This window comes from Stegostoma tigrinum, chromosome 39, assembly GCF_030684315.1.
Source record: "Stegostoma tigrinum isolate sSteTig4 chromosome 39, sSteTig4.hap1, whole genome shotgun sequence".
NCBI lineage: Eukaryota > Metazoa > Chordata > Chondrichthyes > Orectolobiformes > Stegostomatidae > Stegostoma > Stegostoma tigrinum.
The window spans coordinates 12258688-12283741 of NC_081392.1; the positions used below are offsets into that span (position 1 = coordinate 12258688).

The 25054-nt window shown below is 56.1% G+C and overlaps 1 protein-coding gene across 2 annotated transcripts in view; it reads left to right on the forward strand.

Annotated features, from left to right (window-relative positions):
* The window catches only part of prkd2 (protein kinase D2), a 168851-nt gene that overhangs the window by 138080 nt on the left and 5717 nt on the right, over positions 1–25054 (forward strand). For both annotated transcript variants that reach the window (XM_048522410.2, XM_048522411.2), the window contains exons 12-17: positions 814–886; positions 1902–2008; positions 3560–3721; positions 8684–8782; positions 11386–11653; positions 12052–12137. In XM_048522410.2, coding sequence (XP_048378367.1) covers positions 814–886; positions 1902–2008; positions 3560–3721; positions 8684–8782; positions 11386–11653; positions 12052–12137 — 795 coding nt within the window. The remainder of the gene's footprint in view (positions 1–813; positions 887–1901; positions 2009–3559; positions 3722–8683; positions 8783–11385; positions 11654–12051; positions 12138–25054) is intronic.

The following is a 25054-nucleotide window of genomic DNA, read 5'->3' on the forward strand; positions in this document are numbered from 1 at the left end:
GTGGGCACCACTGGCAGAGGGGTGGCAGTGCCTCGGTCACAGGAGATCCAGTTTAATGTAGAAAAATGGGTCACTGTAGAGGGGGCTTTACTCTGGATCTAACTCCGTATGGTACCTGTCCTAGCACTGTTTAATAGGGACAGTCAAAGGTGCTTCACTCTCTTTTCAGTTTAAAAGAATAGAGGGAGCTTTATTCCGTATCTAACCCTGTGCTGTGTCTGTCCTGGGAGTGTTTGATGGGGACAGTGTAGATGGAGCTTTATTCCGTATCTAACCTCATGCTGTCCCTGTCCTGGGAGTGTTTGATGGGGGACAGTGTAGAGGGAGCTTTATTCCGTATCTAACCTCGTGCTGTGTCTGTCCTGGGAGTGTTTGATGGGGACAGTGTAGAGGGAGCTTTATTCCGTATCTAACCTTGTGCTGTGTCTGTCCTGGGAGTGTTCGATGGGGACAGTGTAGATGGAGCTTTATTCCATATCTAACCCCGTGCTGTCCCTGTCCTGGGAGTGTTTGATGGGGGACAGTGTAGAGGGAGCTTTACTGTGTATCTAAACCTGTGATGCCCTTGTCCTGGGAGTGTTTGGGGACAGTGTAGAGGGAGCTTTACTGTGTATCTAAAGCTGTGATGCCCTTGTCCTGGGAGTGTTTGGGGACAGTGTAGAGGGAGCATTACTCAGTATCTAACCCCGTGCTGTAATTGGATTGGAGTAGTGTAAGGTGCTTTTTCTCCTGCAGTGAGATTTTTGTAGACAATCTCTCGGACGTATTGACATTCAGAATGGCGCCCCTCTCACTCTCGTTTCCTCTCCTTAGGATATAGCGACCGTGTACCAGATCTTTGCAGATGAGGTGCTTGGATCCGGACAGTTTGGTATTGTTTATGGAGGTGAGATTATCTGTTTAGACAGCGCTTGCGGGCTGGCATTCATGTGACACAATCTCCGGTCCTGTTGCCTACTCACCTACTGGCACAGGACGAAGCAAACAACATCTCTTGGCTACCTTCCCCTGCTCAACTGAGTGAGGCAGTAGCGCCATGGCATTGTCACTGCACTGGTAATCCACCATCCGAGTGAATGCCCCATCTGGTGTTCTCGTGCCCTTTTTAAATCTGCCATCCTTACCCAGCCTGGCCTACACATGACTCCTGACGCATGGCAATGCGCCAACTCTTAGTGATGGGCTACAAATACCCTCCTTGCCATCGATGCCGCATCTCATGGACAGTTGTCAAATCACATTCCGAGTCGGATCCCATACGTGTACGTTTGCTAACGGGGTGGGAGGTGGGAAGGTGAGATGTCAACTCTAGCCTTTGGTACCCCAGAGCTCCTCATGCAGATTGCTGATGGCTTGCAAAGGTAGAAAATGAAGAAATTGGACCAACTTGTTAACAGAACCTGTCGCTTTGGGGGCTTGTGTGTGTGCGCGTGTGTGCGTGCATGCACGTGTAGGGCACTAGGCTTATAGCGTCATACAGCATTGAAACAGACCCTTCGGCCTAACGCAACCCTACCGGCCAGGTTTCTGAGACTGAACTGAAGCCCTTTGTTCTGCGTTTGGCCCATGTGCCTCTCAACCTTTCCTTATCCACAGGCCTGTCTTTTAAAATGTTATAATTGTACCAGCCTCCACCACTTCCTCTGGCGTGCCACAGAATACTTGTTGACAGAAACATTGCATTCTGGGACTGTTTGTTTTCATCCTGCCCTGTTCCCGGGTGGTGGAAGCAGATTATAATGAGCTTTCGAAAGGCTTTGGATGAATATTTGGACAGGAAAACGTAGAATCGGTGTCACTCGGCTTGGCTCTGTTTCAAAGAGCCAGCATGGGTGCAGTGGGCTGACTGGCCTCTTCCCACTGTGGTTCATGGACTGTCTCCCCTGCTGTTTTGTTTCCAGGCAAGCACAGAGAGACCGGGCGAGATGTGGCTATCAAAGTCATCGACAAGTTACGGTTCCCAACCAAACAGGAGAGCCAACTACGTAACGAGGTGGCCATCCTACAGGTGAGCTCAGGGCTGGGGTTGGGCCAGGAGGGAGTCACCTATACCGTGGATTGTTTCCCCCCCCCCCCCCCCCCCAAACCCTGAACTGGCAGGGTTCTTTAAGGACCGCAACTTCCCCCCCACGGTGATTGAGAACGCCCTTGACCGCGTCTCCCGCATTTCCCGCGACACATCCCTCACACCCCGCCCCCGCCACAACCGCCCCAAGAGGATCCCCCTCGTTCTCACACACCACCCCACCAACCTCCGGATACAACGCATTATCCTCCGACACTTCCGCCATTTACAATCCGACCCCACCACCCAAGACATTTTTCCATCCCCACCCCTGTCTGCTTTCCGGAGAGACCACTCTCTCCGTGACTCCCTTGTTCGCTCCACACTGCCCTCCAACCCCACCACACCCGGCACCTTCCCCTGCAACCGCAGGAAATGCTACACTTGTCCCCACACCTCCTCCCTCACCCCCATCCCAGGCCCCAAGATGACATTCCACATTAAGCAGAGGTTCACCTGCACATCTGCCAATGTGGTATACTGCATCCACTGTACCCGGTGCGGCTTTCTCTACATTGGGGAAACCAAGCGGAGGCTTGGGGACCGCTTTGCAGAACACCTCCGCTCAGTTCGCAACAAACAACTGCACCTCCCAGTCGCAAACCATTTCCACTCCCCCTCCCATTCTCTTGATGACATGTCCATCATGGGCCTCCTGCACTGCCACAATGATGCCACCCGAAGGTTGCAGGAACAGCAACTCATATTCCGCCTGGGAACCCTGCAGCCATATGGTATCAATGTGGACTTCACCAGTTTCAAAATCTCCCCTTCCCCCACTGCATCCCTAAACCAGCCCAGTTCATCCCCTCCCCCCACTGCACCACACAACCAGCCCAGCTCTTCCCCCCCACCCACTGCATCCCAAAACCAGTCCAACCTGTCTCTGCCTCCCTAACCGGTTCTTCCTCTCACCCATCCCTTCCTCCCACCCCAAGCCGCACCCCCAGCTACCTACTAACCTCATCCCACCTCCTTGACCTGTCCGTCTTCCCTGGACTGACCTATCCCCTCCCTACCTCCCCACCCACACCTTCTCCACCTATCTTCTTTACTCTCCATCTTCGGTCCGCCTCCCCCTCTCTCCCTATTTATTCCAGTTCCCTCCCCCCATCCCCCTCTCTGATGAAGGGTCTAGGCCCGAAACGTCAGCTTTTGTGCTCCTGAGATGCTGCTTGGCCTGCTGTGTTCATCCAGCCTCACATTTTATTATCTTGGAATCTCCAGCATCTGCAGTTCCCATTATCCCTGAACTGGCAGTGCCTGTTTCTGCTGCTCAAGTCCAGCGCTCGATTACAGAGGGTTGACTCCCAGAGTTTAACTCCACCCTCACCATGGACCCCCCCCCCAAAGTTGCTGGCGCTGGTGATTGGCCATTCCTGCATTGCCCCGTCGAGTGCTATCTTTGCCACAAGTTGGCAAACAGCCCCCTTTCCCCCCCCGGCCCCGATCGCCGGTCTCCTCCTCCCTCATTCCACCTGCCTCTGTCCACAGGGCCTGTCTCACCCCGGAGTGGTCAACCTGGAATGCATGTTCGAGACCCCCGAGAAGGTTTTCGTCGTCATGGAGAAGCTCCACAGTGACATGTTGGAAATGATCCTGTCCAGCGAGAGGGGCCGGCTGCCGGAACGCATCACCAGGTTCATGATCACACAGGTAACCAGCTGGCTCCCGTATCTGCTGGGATGTTTCAGGTCGTGGAGTCACGCAGTGTGAAAACTGGCCATTCAGTCCACCATTCCTATTCCAACTAACAATCGCCAAATGGCACTAATTCCATTTACTTGGACTGGGGGCGGCACGGTGGCTCAGTGGTTAGCACTGCAGCCTCACAGCGCCAGGGGACCTGGGTTCGATTCCAGCCTCGGGCGACTGTCTGTGTGGAGTTTGCACATTCTCCCTGTGTCTGTGTGGGTTTCCTTCCCCAGTCCAAAGATGTGCAAGTTAGGGGTGGATTGGCTGTGCTGAGTTACCCCATTGTGCCCAGGGGTCTGCAGATTAGGTGGACTAGCCATGGGGAAATGCAGGGTTAGCAGGGGCAGGATGCTCTTCACAGGGTTGGTGTGTACTTGATGGGCCGAATAGCCTCTGTCCACAATGTAGGGATTCTATTTTTTTTGAGTCAGAGAGTTCTACCGCACAGAAAATGGCCTTCAGCCCATCGAGCCTGCTCTAGTCAAAAATAACCACCTAAACTTTTTGATTCCTACTTTCCAGCCCTTGGCCCATAATCTTGACACCACAAGTGCACACCTAAACATTTCTTAAAAGTTGTGAGGGTTTCCAGAAGTTTTATTTCCACACATCTCCTGTAAACCTCGTGCCCCGAACCCCAGTCAGGGTTAAATGTTTTTTCACTGCCCCTCATAATTACACTCTTCTCAGTCATGTCTCCTCTGTTCCTGTACCTTTCTTTTCTCCTGTTCGAGCCTTTCAAGCATTTGCACTTGTTCTAAAAAGGACCCATTAGGCCCTCAAATTAAATTTTGCTGCAGTATTGCTTTATCTCAGCAGGTGGTGCTGCTGAGCCCTGCGGCTGTGCATCACCCCCAGGAGGCATTTGGTTTTATTGCATCCGTTTGATTTAATTTACAACAACTTTGGATTTTGGTGGCGTTGCTTGAGCATTCACGCAGAGAGAAGGGGAAAACTTGGATTGTTTCTGCTCAAACATCAGAGGCAGAGGGATGACCTGATAGAAGTGCAGGGCAGCACAGTGGCTCAGCGGTTAGCACTGCAGCCTCACGGGACCGGCCTGATTCCACCCTCGGGCAACTGTCTGTGTGGAGTTCGCACGTTCTCCCTGAATCTGTGTAAGATTCCTCCGGGTGCTCCAGTTTGCTCCCACAGTCCAGAGATGTGCAGATTAGGGCGGATTGGCTGTAGTAAATTACCCGGTAGTGTTCAGGAATGTCTAGATTAGGTGGGTTACAGGGGTATGGGTCTGGGCGGGATGCTCCGAGGGCTATCATGGACTTGTTGGGCCGAAGGGCCTGTTCCAACACTGTAGGGATTCTGTGAAAATTATGAGACTCATGGATAGTCAGAGAGTTTTCCTGCGGTGGAAATGTCAAATATTAAGGGGCACAGGTTTAAGGTGAGAGAGAGGGAAAGTTTAAAGGAGATGTACAAGGCAAGGTTTTGTTTTAATCTGAAGGTGGTAGGTGCTCGGAACATTTGGCCCAGCTGGTCTGTGCCCGTGCTTAGGCTCCACAGTAGTCATCAACACAAAGTTTACGGAAGATCTGAGCAACAAGAGCGAGAGGGCGAGAGGGACTGATTGATTGATTTAGGAAGGGAGTTCTAGAACGAAACCAGGAAACTGGAAACACCTGCACCATCAGTGAAGCTGCAAACAAAAACACATCTCTGAAAGAGAGGCAAGTTGGAATGTAGAACAGTACAGCATGAGAATGGCCCTTTGGTGTGCTATGTTTGTGCCAGCCATAATGCCATTCTAAACTAATCCCATCTGGCTCTGCATGATCCATATCCCTCTATTCCCTGCGCTCTCTAAATGCCCCTTAAACGTTGCTATTGTAGCTGCTTTGACTGTCTCCTCTGGCAGCACGTTCCAGGCATTTATCGCCTTCAGCGTAAAGAAAAATTTGCCTCGTACATCTCCTTTAAACGCCACCCCCCCACTGCCACACCCCCACCATAAACCTGTGGTCCTTAGCGTTTGACATTTCCACCATGAGAAATCCACCCTATCCATGCCTGTCATAATTTTACATACTTCTATCAGGTGACCCATCAGCCTCAAACATTCCAGCAAAAACAGTCCCAAGTTTGTGGCCTAACAGAAGTCTACACCTCTCCTCTCCCAGCCTCCTACAAGAATGGGATCCCCTATTCCCAATTCCTCCGCCACATCCGCTCCCAAGATGGGGCATTCCAGTCCCGAACATCCCAGATGTCCCCTTATTACAAGCTCCATGACTTGCTCCCTCTGGTGACCGTATTTCATACACCTCTGCCCTCACATCCCCTCCCCGCAACAAAAACAAGAACCGATTCCCCTGGTCCTCATGTATCACCCACCAACCTCCGTATCCAACCGTTCGCCACCTGCAATCTGAGCCCACAACCAAAGATATATTTCCCTCCCCACCCCTGTCTGCCTTTCATAGGGACGGCGCTGTCTGCGATTCCCTCATCCGCTCCATACACCCCACTAGTCCTACCATCCCCGGCACCTTTCCCTGCAACCGCAGGAAGTGCTACACCTGCCCCTACACCTCTCCCCTCACCCCCATTCAAAGGATCCAAGGTAACCTTCCACATCGGACAGAGGTTCACCTGCACACCCACCAAGGTGGTCTACTGCATCCGCTGTTCCTAAAGTGGCCTTTTCTAGATTTGTGAGACCAAGTGGAGACTCGGAGACCGCTTTGTGGAGCACCTGCGCTCTGTTGCAATAAACGACAACACCTTCTGGTCACGAACCATTTTAACTCCCCCCTCCCACTCCCTGGATGACATGTCCATCCTGGGCCGCCTCCACTGTCACAATGACGCCACCCGGAAACTGGAAGAGCAGCACCTGATATTCTGCCTTGGGAGCCAATAGCCCAATGGCCTAAACATGGAATTAACATAGAACATTACAGCACAGTACAGGCCCTTCGGCCCTCGATGTTGTGCCGACCTGTCATACCGATCTCAAGCCCATCTAACCTACACTATTCCATGTACGTCCATATGCTTGTCCAATGACGACTTAAATGTACCTAAAGTTGGCGAATCTACTACCATTGCAGGCAAAGCGTTCCATTCCCTTACTACTCTTTGAGTAAAGAAACTACCTCTGACATCTGTCCTATATCTTTCACCCCTCAATTTAAAGCTATGCCCCCTCGTGCTCGCCGTCACCATCCTAGGAAAAAGGCTCTCCCTATCCACCCTCTCTAACCCTCTGATTATTTTATATGTTTCAATTAAGTCACCTCTCAACCTTCTTCTCTCGAATGAAAACAGCCTCAAGTCCCTCAGCCTTTCCTCGTAAGACCTTCCCTCCATACCAGGCAACATCCTAGTAAATCTCCTCTGCACCCTTTCCAAAGCTTCCACATCCCTCTTATAATGCGGTGACCAGAACTGTACGCAATACTCCAAGTGCGGCCGCACCAGAGTTTTGTACAGCTTCACCATAACCTCTTGGTTCCGGAACTCGATCCCTCTTAAAATAAAAGCTAAAACCCTGTATGCCTTCTTAACAGCCCTGTCAACCTGGGTGGCAACTTTCAATGATCTGTGTACATGGACACCGAGATCTCTCTGCTCATCTACACTACCAAAAATCTTACCATTAGCCCAGTACTTTGCCTTCCGGTTACTCCTACCAAAGTGCATCACCTCACACTTGTCTGCATTAAACTCCATTTGCCACCTCTCAGCCAGCTCTGCAGCTCATCTATGTCTCTCTGCAACCTACAGCATCCTTCATCACTATACACAACTCCACCAACCTTGGTGTCGTCTGCAAATTTACTAACCCATCCTTCTACGCCCTCATCCAGGTCATTTATAAAAATGACAAACAGCAGTGGACCCAACACCGACCCTTGCGGTACACCACTAGTAACTGGTCTCCAGGATGAACATTTCCCATCAACTATCACCCTCTGTCTTCTTTCAGCAAGCCAATTTCCAATCCAAACTGCTATATCTCCCACAATCCCATTCCTCTGCATTTTGTACAATAGCCTATTGTGGGGAACCTTATCGAACGCCTTGCTGAAATCCATATACACCACATCAACCGGTTTACTCTCATCTACCTGTTTGGTCACCTTTTGACCAGTTTCAAAATCTCCCCACCCCCAGACTCATCCCATGACCCTCCCTCTCATCCCCTCTTCCTCGACCTGACACAACCTGTCCACCTTCTCTCCCACCTATCCGCTCCTCCCGCCTCAATGACCAATCACCTATCACCTTCCCCAGCCCCATCCCTCCTCTCTCTCTTTTTACTTCACAGCTCCCTTCCCCTTGCCCATTCCTGAAGAAGGGTCCTGACCTGAAATGTCACCTTTCCTGCTCCTCTGATGCTGCCTGGCCTGCTGTGTTCCTCCAGGTCCACACTGTATTATCCCCAGAACACTGGCCTGGGTCTCTGCAGTAACTGCTTGACGGGAATGCCACTTGGCCGTTATTGCCTTCTGTCACTGCAACAGGGAGGGCTGGGATGGGGCCATGGGGGAGTTTCGAAGCAGCGCCAAACCCAGCACTGTTTGGGAAAACCAAATCCTGAAGCATCCAAAATGGGATTTAGTTTTTCCTCACCATTTTGTGTTTCTGCTGAATGTGGCTTTTCAGTTGAGGCCAGTCCATGCGTCCATTTACATGTGAATGGGACAGCAATGAGAAAAGGGTGGCTGTGCCCTATTTGAAAGAACGTTTTTTCCCCCCCAACCCTCCACCATCCTTTAGTATTTCTGAATAAACCCGGATGTTGGAATGCAGGTGTGTGATGTGTTAAATCTGACTGTCTTGGCTACAGTCGGACAGAGATCAGTGATAAGCCTCTGAGACTAGGATTTTGCTGACAAAAGCCCAAGGGCACAAATGACGAGATGGCGCTGTTTATTTAGTTATCTTTCTCTGTTTCCGTAGATCCTTGTTGCACTCCGGCATCTACACTTCAAGAACATTGTGCATTGTGATCTCAAACCGGAAAATGTGCTGCTGGCGTCAGCTGAGCCCCTTCCTCAGGTGGGTCACTGTCCTGATCTTCTCAAGATGGCCGCCTTCCACCACATTCTCTACTGACCTTCCCATGATGGCATCCTTCCATCATGTTTTTAACTGACCCTACCAAGATGGCCACCTTCTATCACGTTCTCTACTGACCTTCCCATGATGGCATCCTTCCATCATGTTTTTAACTGACCCTCCCAAGATGGCCACCTTCTATCACGTTCTCTACTGACCTTCCCATGATGGCATCCTTCCATCATGTTTTTAACTGACCCTCCCAAGATGGCCACCTTCTATCACGTTCTCTACTGGCCTTCCCATGATGACCCCCTTCCATTGTGTTTTCTACTGACCTTCCCATGATGGCCGCCTTCCATCATGTTCTCTACTGACCTTCCCATGATGGCCGCCTTCCATTGTGTTTTCTACTGACCTTCCCATGATGGCCGCCTTCCATCGTGTTCTCTCCTGACCTTCCCATGGTGGTTGCCTTCCATCCTCACATTCTCTCCTGACTTTCCTGAAAACTGATCTCCATTTTCACTTCCCACAGGCCAACAATTCTTCTTACAGTCAGAGGCATGAGTTGATAAGCTATTTGGCTGCAGGGGCATCACTGCAGAGCCCTAATCCCCTCCCTCCATCAGCATGTCTGTAGGAAGTCTCTCTGCAGCAGAGATGACAAGATAGCAATTGTGCAAGAAATTTTGGGCTGACTTTTTTTTAAACAGCAATTTTGTCCCTCGAGAAACAGCTCAATCTGATTGAGTAATCAACAATCTGGGAAACAAGAAAAATAGAGAAAAGGAGCAGGAGTAGGCCATTCAGCCCTTCAAGCCTGCTCCCCAATTCAATAGGATCATGGCTGACCATCCAACTCAGTCCCCTGCTCCCACTTGCTCCCCCATATCCTTCAACCCCTTTAGCCCTAAGAATTACACCCAACTCCATCTTGAAAACATTCAATGTTTTGGCCTCAACTGCTTTCTGTGACAGAGAATTCCACAGGGTCCCCCACTCTCTTGGTGAAGACATTTCTCCTCACCCCTGCCCTACCCTGTATCTTTAGGCTGTGTCCCCTGGTTCTGGGTGTTAGTATTCTCCTGAGACTGAGCGAGACTAGCCATATACATACCATGGCAAACCAGAAGCTGGGAATATTGGGGTGAGTAACTCACCTCCTGACCCCTGAAAGCCTGTCCACCATCTACCAGGCACAAGTCAGGAGTGTGAGGGAATACTCCCCACTTGCCCTGGATGGGGGCAGCTCCAACAACACTCAAGAAGCTCAACACCATCCAGGACAAAGCAGTCCTCACTTGATTGGCACCGCATCCACACAAGTGTCCATCTGCAAGCTGCACTGCAGCAACTGACCAAAGATACTTAGACAACACCTTCCAAACTCATGATCCCTACCCTCTAGAAAGACCAGGGCAGCAGAATGAGGGGAGCACCACCCCCTGCAAAGCCCCTCACACCTTCCTTGTCCCAGAGCTGCTTGCCTTCCTGCACCGTAGGATTCTATGGACGGCAGGGGTTTGAGAAGGCCACCAGATTCTCAGAGGGGCAGCTAGGGATGGCTGCAGATTGCCTGGCTTTGCCAGAGACTCTCGCGTTGCAATGAGCAAATTGCAAGCACAGCAGGTGAACTGGGGAAGGGAGGGACTGAGCCAGGGAGCCTGACCTGGCCTGCAGTTCTGGACTTGGCCATTGTGGAGAGCAACCTACCTTAACCTCTCTGCCCAGGTACAGGGCTACTCTGGGCACTGGGGATCTGGCGATAGGCCTCGTGGTATTATCGCTGGACTGTTAATCCAGAGACCCAGGTTATGTTCTGGGGACCCAGGTTCAAATCCCACCACAGCGGATGGTGGAATTTGAATTCAATTAAAAATCTGGAATTAAGAGTCTAATGATGACCATGAATCCATTATCACAAAAGTCCATCTGGTTCACTAATGTCCTTGAGGGACGGAAACTACAGTCCTTATCCGGTCTGGGCTTACATGTGACTCCAGACCCGCAGCAACATGGTGGAGTCTTAACTGCCCTCTGGGGCAATTAGGGATGGGCAATGACACCCGTACCCCAGGAATAATTTTTTTAAAGCCTTGCCCCGGTTTGAGAGAAAAGATGCCAAGCAAAGCTTGGTTTGAATACGGAGATAGTGGGAACTGCCAATGCTGGAAAATGGACCCTTCTTCTGAAGAAGAGTCTAAACTGGAAACATCAGCTTTCCTGCTCCTCTGATGCTGCTTGGCCTCATCTAGCTCTACATCTTGTTAGCTCTTGGTTTAAATATGTCTTGATTTTGATTTGTGACAGGGGTGGGGTCACAGGCTATTGCTAGCCTTGCTACTGAGATGCTAAGGCTTGGCATCTCCAGGCAAGCCTGGTCTCAACCTGTGACCCAATGACACATGGAAATCAAGATGCGTTCAAGCAATAGAATACCTTCTGAACATTGGGAATAAAATGAGGATGACCTGACTCTGGAGATGGAGGTGACAATAAATAGGGCTGGTTGCTGTAAGCTCGGGTGATAAAGAATCTGCCTGTGGCTCTGATGCCATCGTTGGCAGTTGCCGTGACTCCCTGTCTCTCTCGTTCCCCAGGTGAAACTCTGTGACTTTGGTTTTGCTCGAATTATCGGGGAGAAATCCTTTCGCCGCTCGGTGGTGGGGACGCCAGCCTACCTGGCCCCTGAGGTCCTCTTGGACAAAGGCTACAACCGCTCCCTGGACATGTGGTCGGTGGGGGTGATCCTGTACGTCAGCCTGAGTGGCACCTTCCCCTTCAATGAGGATGAAGACATCAACGATCAGATCCAGAATGCTGCATTCATGTACCCACCCAATCCCTGGAAGGAGATCTCGTGGGAAGGTGAGGTGGGGGAGGGGAATGATTTGAAAAGCTGAGAGAATTTGAAGCTCTGTATCTAACCCTGTGCTGTCCCTGTCCTGGGGACAGTGTAGAGAGAGCTTTACTCTGTATCTAAATCTGTGCCATCCCCCTCTGGGACTGTTTGATGGGGACAGTGTAGAGGGAGTTCTGGTCTGTATCTAACCCTGTTCTCTGTCCCTGCCCTAGGAGTATTTGATGGGAGACAGTGTAGAGGAAGCTTTACTCTATATCTAACCCCATGCTGTCCCTGTCCTGGGAGTGTTTGATGGAGCTTGTTGTGTGTATATTGGATTACAGTCCAATCTCTAAGGTGGGTCTGAGAAACCATCCCGAGGAGCAGTAGAGAATGATCTGCTGAAATCTCTCTCCTTTTTAAGGCATTGATCTCATCAACAACCTGCTCCAGGTACGAATGAGGAAGAGATACAGTGTGGACAAGTCTTTGAGTCACCCCTTCCTGCAGGTAACACTTGGCTCATGGGCAGTGGGATTGGCGTGAGGTTGGTAGCAGTCGGGCAGTGGGGTTGGCGTGAGGTTGGTATTAGTCGGGCAGCGGGATTGGCGTGAGGTTGGTATTAGTCGGGCAGCGGGATTGGCGTGAGGTTGGTATTAGTCGGGCAGCGGGGTTGGCGTGAGGTTGGTAGCAGTCGGGCAGTGGGATTGGCGTGAGGTTGGTATTAGTCGGGCAGTGGGATTGGCGTGAGGTTGGTATTAGTCGGGCAGCGGGGTTGGCGTGAGGTTGGTAGCAGTCGGGCAGCGGGGTTGGCGTGAGGTTGGTATTAGTCGGGCAGCGGGGTTGGCGTGAGGTTGGTATTAGTCGGGCAGCGGGATTGGCGTGAGGTTGGTATTAGTCGGGCGGCGGGATTGGCGAGAGGTTGGTATTAGTCGGGCGGCGGGATTGGCGTGAGGTTGGTATTAGTCGGGCAGTGGGATTGGCGAGAGGTTGGTATTAGTCGGGCGGCGGGATTGGCGTGAGGTTGGTATTAGTCGGGCAGCGGGATTGGCGAGAGGTTGGTATTAGTCGGGCGGCGGGATTGGCGTGAGGTTGGTATTAGTCGGGCAGCGGGGTTGGCGTGAGGTTGGTATTAGTCGGGCAGCGGGATTGGCGTGAGGTTGGTATTAGTCGGGCAGCGGGGTTGACGTGAGGTTGGTATTAGTCGGGCAGCGGAGTTGGCGTGAGGTTGGTAGCAGTCGGGCAGCGGGATTGGCGTGAGGTTGGTATTAGTCGGGCGGCGGGATTGGCGAGAGGTTGGTATTAGTCGGGCGGCGGGATTGGCGTGAGGTTGGTATTAGTCGGGCAGCGGGATTGGCGTGAGGTTGGTATTAGTCGGGCAGCGGGATTGGCGTGAGGTTGGTATTAGTCGGGCAGCGGAGTTGGCGTGAGGTTGGTAGCAGTCGGGCAGCGGAGTTGGCGTGAGGTTGGTAGCAGTCGGGCAGCGGGATTGGCGAGAGGTTGGTAGCAGTCGGGCAGCGGGATTGGCGAGAGGTTGGTATTAGTCGGGCAGCGGGATTGGCGAGAGGTTGGTATGAGTCGGGCAGCGGGATTGGCGTGAGGTTGGTATTAGTCGGGCGGCGGGATTGGCGTGAGGTTGGTATTAGTCGGGCAGCGGGATTGGCGAGAGGTTGGTATTAGTCGGGCGGCGGGATTGGCGTGAGGTTGGTATTAGTCGGGCAGCGGGGTTGGCGTGAGGTTGGTATTAGTCGGGCAGCGGGATTGGCGTGAGGTTGGTATTAGTCGGGCAGCGGGGTTGACGTGAGGTTGGTATTAGTCGGGCAGCGGAGTTGGCGTGAGGTTGGTAGCAGTCGGGCAGCGGGATTGGCGTGAGGTTGGTATTAGTCGGGCGGCGGGATTGGCGAGAGGTTGGTATTAGTCGGGCGGCGGGATTGGCGTGAGGTTGGTATTAGTCGGGCAGCGGGATTGGCGTGAGGTTGGTATTAGTCGGGCAGCGGGATTGGCGTGAGGTTGGTATTAGTCGGGCAGCGGAGTTGGCGTGAGGTTGGTAGCAGTCGGGCAGCGGAGTTGGCGTGAGGTTGGTAGCAGTCGGGCAGCGGGATTGGCGAGAGGTTGGTAGCAGTCGGGCAGCGGGATTGGCGAGAGGTTGGTATTAGTCGGGCAGCGGGATTGGCGAGAGGTTGGTATGAGTCGGGCAGCGGGATTGGCGTGAGGTTGGTATTAGTCGGGCAGCGGGATTGGCGTGAGGTTGGTATTAGTCGGGCAGTGGGATTGGCGAGAGGTTGGTATTAGTCGGGCAGCGGGATTGGCGTGAGGTTGGTATTAGTCGGGCAGCGGGATTGGCGAGAGGTTGGTATTAGTCGGGCAGCGGGATTGGCGTGAGGTTGGTAGCAGTCGGGCAGCGGGATTGGCGTGAGGTTGGTATTAGTCGGGCAGCGGGGTTGGCGTGAGGTTGGTATTAGTCGGGCAGCGGGATTGGCGAGAGGTTGGTATTAGTCGGGCAGCGGGATTGGCGTGAGGTTGGTATTAGTCGGGCAGTGGGATTGGCGAGAGGTTGGTATTAGTCGGGCAGCGGGGTTGGCGAGAGGTTGGTAGCAGTCGGGCAGCGGGATTGGCGTGAGGTTGGTAGCAGTCGGGCAGCGGAGTTGGCGTGAGGTTGGTAGCAGTCGGGCAGCGGGATTGGCGTGAGGTTGGTATTAGTCGGGCAGCGGGATTGGCGTGAGGTTGGTATTAGTCGGGCAGCGGGATTGGCGTGAGGTTGGTAGCAGTCGGGCAGCGGAGTTGGCGTGAGGTTGGTATTAATCGGGCAGCGGGATTGGCGTGAGGTTGGTATTAGTCGGGCAGCGGGATTGGCGTGAGGTTGGTATTAGTCGGGCAGCGGGATTGGCGTGAGGTTGGTATTAGTCGGGCAGCGGGGTTGGCGTGAGGTTGGTAGCAGTCGGGCAGCGGGATTGGCGTGAGGTTGGTATTAGTCGGGCAGCGGGGTTGGCGAGAGGTTGGTATTAGTCGGGCAGCGGGATTGGCGTGAGGTTGGTATTAGTCGGGCAGCGGGATTGGCGTGAGGTTGGTATTAGTCGGGCAGCGGGGTTGACGTGAGGTTGGTATTAGTCGGGCAGCGGAGTTGGCGTGAGGTTGGTAGCAGTCGGGCAGCGGGATTGGCGTGAGGTTGGTATTAGTCGGGCAGCGGGGTTGGCGAGAGGTTGGTATTAGTCGGGCAGTGGGATTGGCGTGAGGTTGGTATTAGTCGGGCAGCGGGATTGGCGTGAGGTTGGTAGCAGTCGGGCAGCGGGATTGGCGTGAGGTTGGTAGCAGTCGGGCAGCGGGATTGGCGAGAGGTTGGTATTAGTCGGGCAGCGGGATTGGCGTGAGGTTGGTATTAGTCGGGCAGTGGGATTGGCGTGAGGTTGGTATTAGTCGGGCAGCGGGATTGGCGAGAGGTTGGTAGCAGTCGGGCAGCGGGATTGGCGTGAGGTTGGTAGCAGTCGGGCAGCGGAGTTGGCGTGAGGTTGGTATTAGTCGGGCAGCGGGATTGGCGTGAGGTTGGTATTAGTCGGGCAGCGGGATTGGCGTGAGGTTGGTATTAGTCGGGCAGCGGGATTGGCGTGAGGTTGGTAGCAGTCGGGCAGCGGAGTTGGCGTGAGGTTGGTATTAGTCGGGCAGCGGGGTTGGCGAGAGGTTGGTATTAGTCGGGCAGCGGGGTTGACGTGAGGTTGGTATTAGTCGGGCAGCGGGATTGGCGTGAGGTTGGTATTAGTCGGGCAGCGGGGTTGACGTGAGGTTGGTATTAGTCGGGCAGCGGAGTTGGCGTGAGGTTGGTAGCAGTCGGGCAGCGGGATTGGCGTGAGGTTGGTATTAGTCGGGCAGCGGGGTTGGCGAGAGGTAGGTATTAGTCGGGCAGTGGGATTGGCGTGAGGTTGGTATTAGTCGGGCAGTGGGATTGGCGTGAGGTTGGTATTAGTCGGGCAGCGGGATTGGCGTGAGGTTGGTAGCAGTCGGGCAGCGGGACTGGCGTGAGGTTGGTAGCAGTCGGGCAGCGGGATTGGCGAGAGGTTGGTATTAGTCGGGCAGCGGGATTGGCGTGAGGTTGGTATTAGTCGGGCAGTGGGATTGGCGTGAGGTTGGTATTAGTCGGGCAGCGGGATTGGCGAGAGGTTGGTATTAGTCGGGCAGCGGGGTTGGCGTGAGGTTGGTATTAGTCGGGCAGCGGGATTGGCGTGAGGTTGGTAGCAGTCGGGCAGCGGAGTTGGCGTGGGGTTGGTAGCAGTCGGGCAGCGGGGTTGGCGTGAGGTTGGTAGCAGTCGGGCAGCGGGATTGGCGTGAGGTTGGTATTAGTCGGGCAGCGGGATTGGCGTGAGGTTGGTATTAGTCGGGCAGCGGGATTGGCGAGAGGTTGGTATTAGTCGGGCAGCGGGGTTGGCGAGAGGTTGGTATTAGTCGGGCAGCGGGGTTGGCGTGAGGTTGGTAGCAGTCGGGCAGCGGGATTGGCGTGAGGTTGGTAGCAGTCGGGCAGCGGGGTTGGCGTGAGGTTGGTAGCAGTCGGGCAGCGGGATTGGCGTGAGGTTGGTATTAGTCGGGCAGCGGGGTTGGCGAGAGGTTGGTATTAGTCGGGCAGCGGGGTTGGCGAGAGGTTGGTATTAGTCGGGCAGCGGGATTGGCGTGAGGTTGGTATTAGTCGGGCAGCGGGGTTGGCGAGAGGTTGGTATTAGTCGGGCAGCGGGATTGGCGAGAGGTTGGTAGCAGTCGGGCGGCGGGATTGGCGAGAGGTTGGTATTAGTCGGGCAGCGGGATTGGCGTGAGGTTGGTATTAGTCGGGCAGCGGGATTGGCGTGAGGTTGGTATTAGTCGGGCAGCGGGATTGGCGAGAGGTTGGTATTAGTCGGGCAGCGGGATTGGCGTGAGGTTGGTATTAGTCGGGCAGCGGGATTGGCGTGAGGTTGGTATTAATCGGGCAGCGGGATTGGCGTGAGGTTGGTATTAGTCGGGCAGCGGGGTTGGTGTGAGGTTGGTATTAGTCGGGCAGCGGGGTTGGTGTGAGGTTGGTATTAGTCGGGCAGCGGGGTTGGCGTGAGGTTGGTATTAGTCGGGCAGCGGGGTTGGCGAGAGGTTGGTAGCAGTCGGGCAGCGGGATTGGCGTGAGGTTGGTATTAGTCGGGCAGCGGAGTTGGCGTGAGGTTGGTAGCAGTCGGGCAGCGGGATTGGCGTGAGGTTGGTATTAGTCGGGCAGCGGGATTGGCGTGAGGTTGGTAGCAGTCGGGCAGCGGAGTTGGCGTGAGGTTGGTAGCAGTCGGGCAGCGGGATTGGCGTGAGGTTGGTATTAATCGGGCAGCGGGATTGGCGTGAGGTTGGTATTAGTCGGGCAGCGGGATTGGCGTGAGGTTGGTATTAGTCGGGCAGCGGAGTTGACGTGAGGTTGGTATTAGTCGGGCAGCGGAGTTGGCGTGAGGTTGGTAGCAGTCGGGCAGCGGGATTGGCGTGAGGTTGGTATTAGTCGGGCAGCGGGGTTGGCGAGAGGTTGGTATTAGTCGGGCAGTGGGATTGGCGTGAGGTTGGTATTAGTCGGGCAGCGGGATTGGCGTGAGGTTGGTAGCAGTCGGGCAGCGGGATTGGCGTGAGGTTGGTAGCAGTCGGGCAGCGGAGTTGGCGTGAGGTTGGTAGCAGTCGGGCAGCGGGATTGGCGTGAGGTTGGTAGCAGTCGGGCAGCGGAGTTGGCGTGAGGTTGGTAGCAGTCGGGCAGCGGGATTGGCGTGAGGTTGGTATTAGTCGGGCAGCGGAGTTGGCGTGAGGTTGGTAGCAGTCGGGCAGCGGGATTGGCGTGAGGTTGGTATTAGTCGGGCAGCGGGATTGGCGTGAGGTTGGTAGCAGTCGGGCAGCGGAGTTGGCGTGAGGTTGGTAGCAGTCGGGCAGCGGGATTGGCGTGAGGTTGGTATTAATCGGGCAGCGGGATTGGCGTGAGGTTGGTATTAGTCGGGCAGCGGGATTGGCGTGAGGTTGGTATTAGTCGGGCAGCGGAGTTGACGTGAGGTTGGTATTAGTCGGGCAGCGGAGTTGGCGTGAGGTTGGTAGTCGGGCAGCGGGATTGGCGTGAGGTTGGTATTAGTCGGGCAGCGGGGTTGGCGAGAGGTTGGTATTAGTCGGGCAGTGGGATTGGCGTGAGGTTGGTATTAGTCGGGCAGCGGGATTGGCGTGAGGTTGGTAGCAGTCGGGCAGCGGGATTGGCGTGAGGTTGGTAGCAGTCGGGCAGCGGAGTTGGCGTGAGGTTGGTAGCAGTCGGGCAGCGGGATTGGCGTGAGGTTGGTAGCAGTCGGGCAGCGGAGTTGGCGTGAGGTTGGTAGCAGTCGGGCAGTGGGATTGGCGTGAGGTTGGTAGCAGTCGGGCAGCGGGGTTGGCGTGAGGTTGGTATTAGTCGGGCAGCGGGGTTGGCGAGAGGTTGGTAGCAGTTGGGCAGCGGGATTGGCGTGAGGTTGGTAGCAGTCGGGCAGCGGGATTGGCGTGAGGTTGGTATTAGTCGGGCAGCGGGATTGGCGTGAGGTTGGTAGCAGTCGGGCAGCGGAGTTGGCGTGAGGTTGGTAGCAGTCGGGCAGCGGGATTGGCGTGAGGTTGGTATTAATCGGGCAGCGGGATTGGCGTGAGGTTGGTATTAGTCGGGCAGCGGGATTGGCGTGAGGTTGGTATTAGTCGGGCAGCGGAGTTGACGTGAGGTTGGTATTAGTCGGGCAGCGGGGTTGGCGTGAGGTTGGTATTAGTCGGGCAGCGGGATTGGCGTGAGGTTGGTATTAGTCGGGCAGCGGGGTTGACGTGAGGTTGGTATTAGTCGGGCAGCGGAGTTGGCGTGAGGTTGGGAGCAGTCGGGCAGCGGGATTGGCGTGAGGTTGGTATTAGTCGGGCAGCGGAGTTGGCGTGAGGTTGGTAGCAGTCGGGCAGCGGGATTGGCGTGAGGTTGGTATTAGTCGGGCGGCGGGATTGGCGAGAGGTTGGTATTAGTCGGGCGGCGGGATTGGCGTGAGGTTGGTATTAGTCGGGCAGCGGGATTGGCGTGAGGTTGGTATTAGTCGGGCAGCGGAGTTGGCGTGAGGTTGGTAGCAGTCGGGCAGCGGGATTGGCGAGAGGTTGGTAGCAGTCGGGCAGCGGGATTGGCGAGAGGTTGGTATTAGTCGGGCAGCGGGATTGGCGAGAGGTTGGTATGAGTCGGGCAGCGGGATTGGCGTGAGGTTGGTATTAGTCGGGCAGCGGGATTGGCGTGAGGTTGGTATTAGTCGGGCAGTGGGATTGGCGAGAGGTTGGTATTAGTCGGGCAGCGGGATTGGCGTGAGGTTGGTATTAGTCGGGCAGCGGGATTGGCGAGAGGTTGGTATTAGTCGGGCAGCGGGATTGGCGTGAGGTTGGTAGCAGTCGGGCAGCGGGATTGGCGTGAGGTTGGTATTAGTCGGGCAGCGGGGTTGGCGTGAGGTTGGTATTAGTCGGGCAGTGGGATTGGCGAGAGGTTGGTATTAGTCGGGCAGCGGGATTGGCGTGAGGTTGGTATTAGTCGGGCAGTGGGATTGGCGAGAGGTTGGTATTAGTCGGGCAGCGGGGTTGGCGAGAGGTTGGTAGCAGTCGGGCAGCGGGATTGGCGTGAGGTTGGTAGCAGTCGGGCAGCGGAGTTGGCGTGAGGTTGGTAGCAGTCGGGCAGCGGGATTGGCGTGAGGTTGGTATTAGTCGGGCAGCGGGATTGGCGTGAGGTTGGTAGCAGTCGGGCAGCGGAGTTGGCGTGAGGTTGGTATTAATCGGGCAGCGGGATTGGCGTGAGGTTGGTATTAGTCGGGCAGCGGGATTGGCGTGAGGTTGGTATTAGTCGGGCAGCGGGATTGGCGTGAGGTTGGTATTAGTCGGGCAGCGGGGTTGGCGTGAGGTTGGTAGCAGTCGGGCAGCGGGATTGGCGTGAGGTTGGTATTAGTCGGGCAGCGGGGTTGGCGAGAGGTTGGTATTAGTCGGGCAGCGGGATTGGCGTGAGGTTGGTATTAGTCGGGCAGCGGGATTGGCGTGAGGTTGGTATTAGTCGGGCAGCGGGGTTGACGTGAGGTTGGTATTAGTCGGGCAGCGGAGTTGGCGTGAGGTTGGTAGCAGTCGGGCAGCGGGATTGGCGTGAGGTTGGTATTAGTCGGGCAGCGGGGTTGGCGAGAGGTTGGTATTAGTCGGGCAGCGGGATTGGCGTGAGGTTGGTATTAGTCGGGCAGCGGGATTGGCGTGAGGTTGGTAGCAGTCGGGCAGCGGGATTGGCGTGAGGTTGGTAGCAGTCGGGCAGCGGGATTGGCGAGAGGTTGGTATTAGTCGGGCAGCGGGATTGGCGTGAGGTTGGTATTAGTCGGGCAGTGGGATTGGCGTGAGGTTGGTATTAGTCGGGCAGCGGGATTGGCGAGAGGTTGGTAGCAGTCGGGCAGCGGGATTGGCGTGAGGTTGGTAGCAGTCGGGCAGCGGAGTTGGCGTGAGGTTGGTATTAGTCGGGCAGCGGGATTGGCGTGAGGTTGGTATTAGTCGGGCAGCGGGATTGGCGTGAGGTTGGTAGCAGTCGGGCAGCGGAGTTGGCGTGAGGTTGGTATTAGTCGGGCAGCGGGGTTGGCGAGAGGTTGGTATTAGTCGGGCAGCGGGGTTGACGTGAGGTTGGTATTAGTCGGGCAGCGGGATTGGCGTGAGGTTGGTATTAGTCGGGCAGCGGGGTTGACGTGAGGTTGGTATTAGTCGGGCAGCGGAGTTGGCGTGAGGTTGGTAGCAGTCGGGCAGCGGGATTGGCGTGAGGTTGGTATTAGTCGGGCAGCGGGGTTGGCGAGAGGTTGGTATTAGTCGGGCAGTGGGATTGGCGTGAGGTTGGTATTAGTCGGGCAGTGGGATTGGCCTGAGGTTGGTATTAGTCGGGCAGCGGGATTGGCGTGAGGTTGGTAGCAGTCGGGCAGCGGGACTGGCGTGAGGTTGGTAGCAGTCGGGCAGCGGGATTGGCGAGAGGTTGGTATTAGTCGGGCAGCGGGATTGGCGTGAGGTTGGTATTAGTCGGGCAGTGGGATTGGCGTGAGGTTGGTATTAGTCGGGCAGCGGGATTGGCGAGAGGTTGGTATTAGTCGGGCAGCGGGGTTGGCGTGAGGTTGGTATTAGTCGGGCAGCGGGATTGGCGTGAGGTTGGTAGCAGTCGGGCAGCGGAGTTGGCGTGGGGTTGGTAGCAGTCGGGCAGCGGGGTTGGCGTGAGGTTGGTAGCAGTCGGGCAGTGGGATTGGCGTGAGGTTGGTATTAGTCGGGCAGCGGGATTGGCGTGAGGTTGGTATTAGTCGGGCAGCGGGATTGGCGAGAGGTTGGTATTAGTCGGGCAGCGGGGTTGGCGAGAGGTTGGTATTAGTCGGGCAGCGGGGTTGGCGTGAGGTTGGTAGCAGTCGGGCAGCGGGATTGGCGTGAGGTTGGTAGCAGTCGGGCAGCGGGGTTGGCGTGAGGTTGGTAGCAGTCGGGCAGCGGGATTGGCGTGAGGTTGGTATTAGTCGGGCAGCGGGGTTGGCGAGAGGTTGGTATTAGTCGGGCAGCGGGATTGGCGTGAGGTTGGTATTAGTCGGGCAGCGGGGTTGGCGAGAGGTTGGTATTAGTCGGGCAGCGGGATTGGCGAGAGGTTGGTAGCAGTCGGGCGGCGGGATTGGCGAGAGGTTGGTAGCAGTCGGGCGGCGGGATTGGCGAGAGGTTGGTATTAGTCGGGCGGCGGGATTGGCGAGAGGTTGGTATTAGTCGGGCAGCGGGATTGGCGTGAGGTTGGTATTAGTCGGGCAGCGGGATTGGCGTGAGGTTGGTATTAGTCGGGCAGCGGGATTGGCGAGAGGTTGGTATTAGTCGGGCAGCGGGATTGGCGTGAGGTTGGTATTAGTCGGGCAGCGGGATTGGCGTGAGGTTGGTATTAATCGGGCAGCGGGATTGGCGTGAGGTTGGTATTAGTCGGGCAGCGGGGTTGGCGTGAGGTTGGTAGCAGTCGGGCAGCGGGGTTGGCGTGAGGTTGGTATTAGTCGGGCAGCAGGATTGGCGTGAGGTTGGTATTAGTCGGGCAGCGGGGTTGGTGTGAGGTTGGTATTAGTCGGGCAGCGGGGTTGGCGTGAGGTTGGTATTAGTCGGGCAGCGGGGTTGGCGAGAGGTTGGTAGCAGTCGGGCAGCGGGATTGGCGTGAGGTTGGTATTAGTCGGGCAGCGGAGTTGGCGTGAGGTTGGTAGCAGTCGGGCAGCGGGATTGGCGTGAGGTTGGTATTAGTCGGGCAGCGGGATTGGCGTGAGGTTGGTAGCAGTCGGGCAGCGGAGTTGGCGTGAGGTTGGTAGCAGTCGGGCAGCGGGATTGGCGTGAGGTTGGTATTAATCGGGCAGCGGGATTGGCGTGAGGTTCGTATTAGTCGGGCAGCGGGATTGGCGTGAGGTTGGTATTAGTCGGGCAGCGGAGTTGACGTGAGGTTGGTATTAGTCGGGCAGCGGAGTTGGCGTGAGGTTGGTAGCAGTCGGGCAGCGGGATTGGCGTGAGGTTGGTATTAGTCGGGCAGTGGGGTTGGCGTGAGGTTGGTATTAGTCGGGCAGCGGGATTGGCGTGAGGTTGGTAGCAGTCGGGCAGCGGGATTGGCGTGAGGTTGGTAGCAGTCGGGCAGCGGAGTTGGCGTGAGGTTGGTAGCAGTCGGGCAGCGGGATTGGCGTGAGGTTGGTAGCAGTCGGGCAGCGGAGTTGGCGTGAGGTTGGTAGCAGTCGGGCAGTGGGATTGGCGTGAGGTTGGTAGCAGTCGGGCAGCGGGGTTGGTGTGAGGTTGGTATTAGTCGGGCAGCGGGGTTGGCGAGAGGTTGGTAGCAGTCGGGCAGCGGGATTGGCGTGAGGTTGGTAGCAGTCGGGCAGCGGGATTGGCGTGAGGTTGGTATTAGTCGGGCAGCGGGATTGGCGTGAGGTTGGTAGCAGTCGGGCAGCGGAGTTGGCGTGAGGTTGGTAGCAGTCGGGCAGCGGGATTGGCGTGAGGTTGGTATTAATCGGGCAGCGGGATTGGCGTGAGGTTGGTATTAGTCGGGCAGCGGGATTGGCGTGAGGTTGGTATTAGTCGGGCAGCGGAGTTGACGTGAGGTTGGTATTAGTCGGGCAGCGGAGTTGGCGTGAGGTTGGTAGCAGTCGGGCAGCGGGATTGGCGTGAGGTTGGTATTAGTCGGGCAGCGGGGTTGGCGAGAGGTTGGTATTAGTCGGGCAGCGGGATTGGCGTGAGGTTGGTATTAGTCGGGCAGCGGGGTTGGCGTGAGGTTGGTAGCAGTCGGGCAGCGGGGTTGGCGTGAGGTTGGTATTAGTCGGGCAGCGGGATTGGCGTGAGGTTGGTATTAGTCGGGCAGCGGGATTGGCGTGAGGTTGGTATTAGTCGGGCAGCGGGGTTGGCGTGAGGTTGGTATTAGTCGGGCAGTGGGATTGGCGAGAGGTTGGTATTAGTCGGGCAGCGGGGTTGGCGTGAGGTTGGTATTAGTCGGGCAGCGGGATTGGCGTGAGGTTGGTAGCAGTCGGGCAGCGGAGTTGGCGTGAGGTTGGTAGCAGTCGGGCAGCGGGGTTGGCGTGAGGTTGGTATTAGTCGGGCAGCGGGATTGGCGAGAGGTTGGTATTAGTCGGGCAGCGGGATTGGCGAGAGGTTGGTATTAGTCGGGCAGCGGGGTTGGCGTGAGGTTGGTATTAGTCGGGCAGCGGGATTGGCGAGAGGTTGGTATTAGTCGGGCAGCGGGATTGGCGAGAGGTTGGTATTAGTCGGGCAGCGGGGTTGGCGTGAGGTTGGTATTAGTCGGGCAGCGGGATTGGCGTGAGGTTGGTAGCAGTCGGGCAGCGGAGTTGGCGTGAGGTTGGTAGCAGTCGGGCAGCGGGATTGGCGAGAGGTTGGTAGCAGTCGGGCAGCGGAGTTGGCGTGAGGTTGGTATTAGTCGGGCAGCGGGGTTGGCGTGAGGTTGGTATTAGTCGGGCAGCGGGGTTGGCGTGAGGTTGGTATTAGTCGGGCAGCGGGATTGGCGTGAGGTTGGTAGCAGTCGGGCAGCGGGATTGGCGAGAGGATGGTAGCAGTCGGGCAGCGGAGTTGGCGTGAGGTTGGTATTAGTCGGGCAGCGGGGTTGGCGTGAGGTTGGTATTAGTAGGGCAGCGGGATTGGCGTGAGGTTGGTAGCAGTCGGGCAGCGGGATTGGCGTGAGGTTGGTAGCAGTCGGGCAGCGGAGTTGGCGTGAGGTTGGTATTAGTCGGGCAGCGGAGTTGGCGTGAGGTTGGTAGCAGTCGGGCAGCGGGGTTGGCGAGAGGTTGGTATTAGTCGGGCAGCGGGATTGGCGAGAGGTTGGTATTAGTCGGGCAGCGGGGTTGGCGAGAGGTTGGTATTAGTCGGGCAGCGGAATTGGCGAGAGGTTGGTATTAATCGGGCAGCGGGATTGGCGTGAGGTTGGTATTAGTCGGGCAGCGGGGTTGGCGAGAGGTTGGTATTAGTCGGGCAGCGGGATTGGCGAGAGGTTGGTATTAGTCGGGCAGCGGGATTGGCGTGAGGTTGGTAGCAGTCGGGCAGCGGGATTGGCGTGAGGTTGGTATTAGTCGGGCAGCGGGATTGGCGTGAGGTTGGTATTAGTCGGGCAGCGGAATTGGCGAGAGGTTGGTATTAGTCGGGCAGCGGGGTTGGCGTGAGGTTGGTATTAGTCGGGCAGCGGGATTGGCGTGAGGTTGGTATTAGTCGGGCAGCGGGATTGGCGAGAGGTTGGTATTAGTCGGGCAGCGGGATTGGCGAGAGGTTGGTATCAGTCGGGCAGCAGGGTTGGCGTGAGGTTGGTATCAGTCGGGCAGCGGGATTGGCGTGAGGTTGGTATCAGTCGGGCAGCGGGATTGGCGAGAGGTTGGTATCAGTCGGGCAGCGGGGTTGGCGTGAGGTTGGTATTAGTCGGGCAGCGGGATTGGCGTGAGGTTGGTATTAGTCGGGCAGCGGGGTTGGCGTGAGGTTGGTATTAGTCGGGCAGCGGGATTGGCGTGAGGTTGGTATTAGTCGGGCAGCGGGGTTGGCGTGAGGTTGGTATTAGTCGGGCAGCGGGATTGGCGTGAGGTTGGTATTAGTCGGGCAGCGGGATTGGCGTGAGGTTGGTATCAGTCGGGCAGCAGGGTTGGCGTGAGGTTGGTATCAGTCGGGCAGCGGGATTGGCGTGAGGTTGGTATTAGTCGGGCAGCAGGATTGGCGAGAGGTTGGTATCAGTCGGGCAGCGGGATTGGCGAGAGGTTGGTATCAGTCGGGCAGCGGGATTGGCGTGAGGTTGGTATCAGTCGGGCAGCGGGATTGGCGTGAGGTTGGTAGCAGTCGGGCAGCGGGATTGGCGAGAGGTTGGTAGCAGTCGGGCAGCGGGATTGGCGAGAGGTTGGTATTAGTCGGGCAGCGGGATTGGCGAGAGGTTGGTATTAGTCGGGCAGCGGGATTGGCGT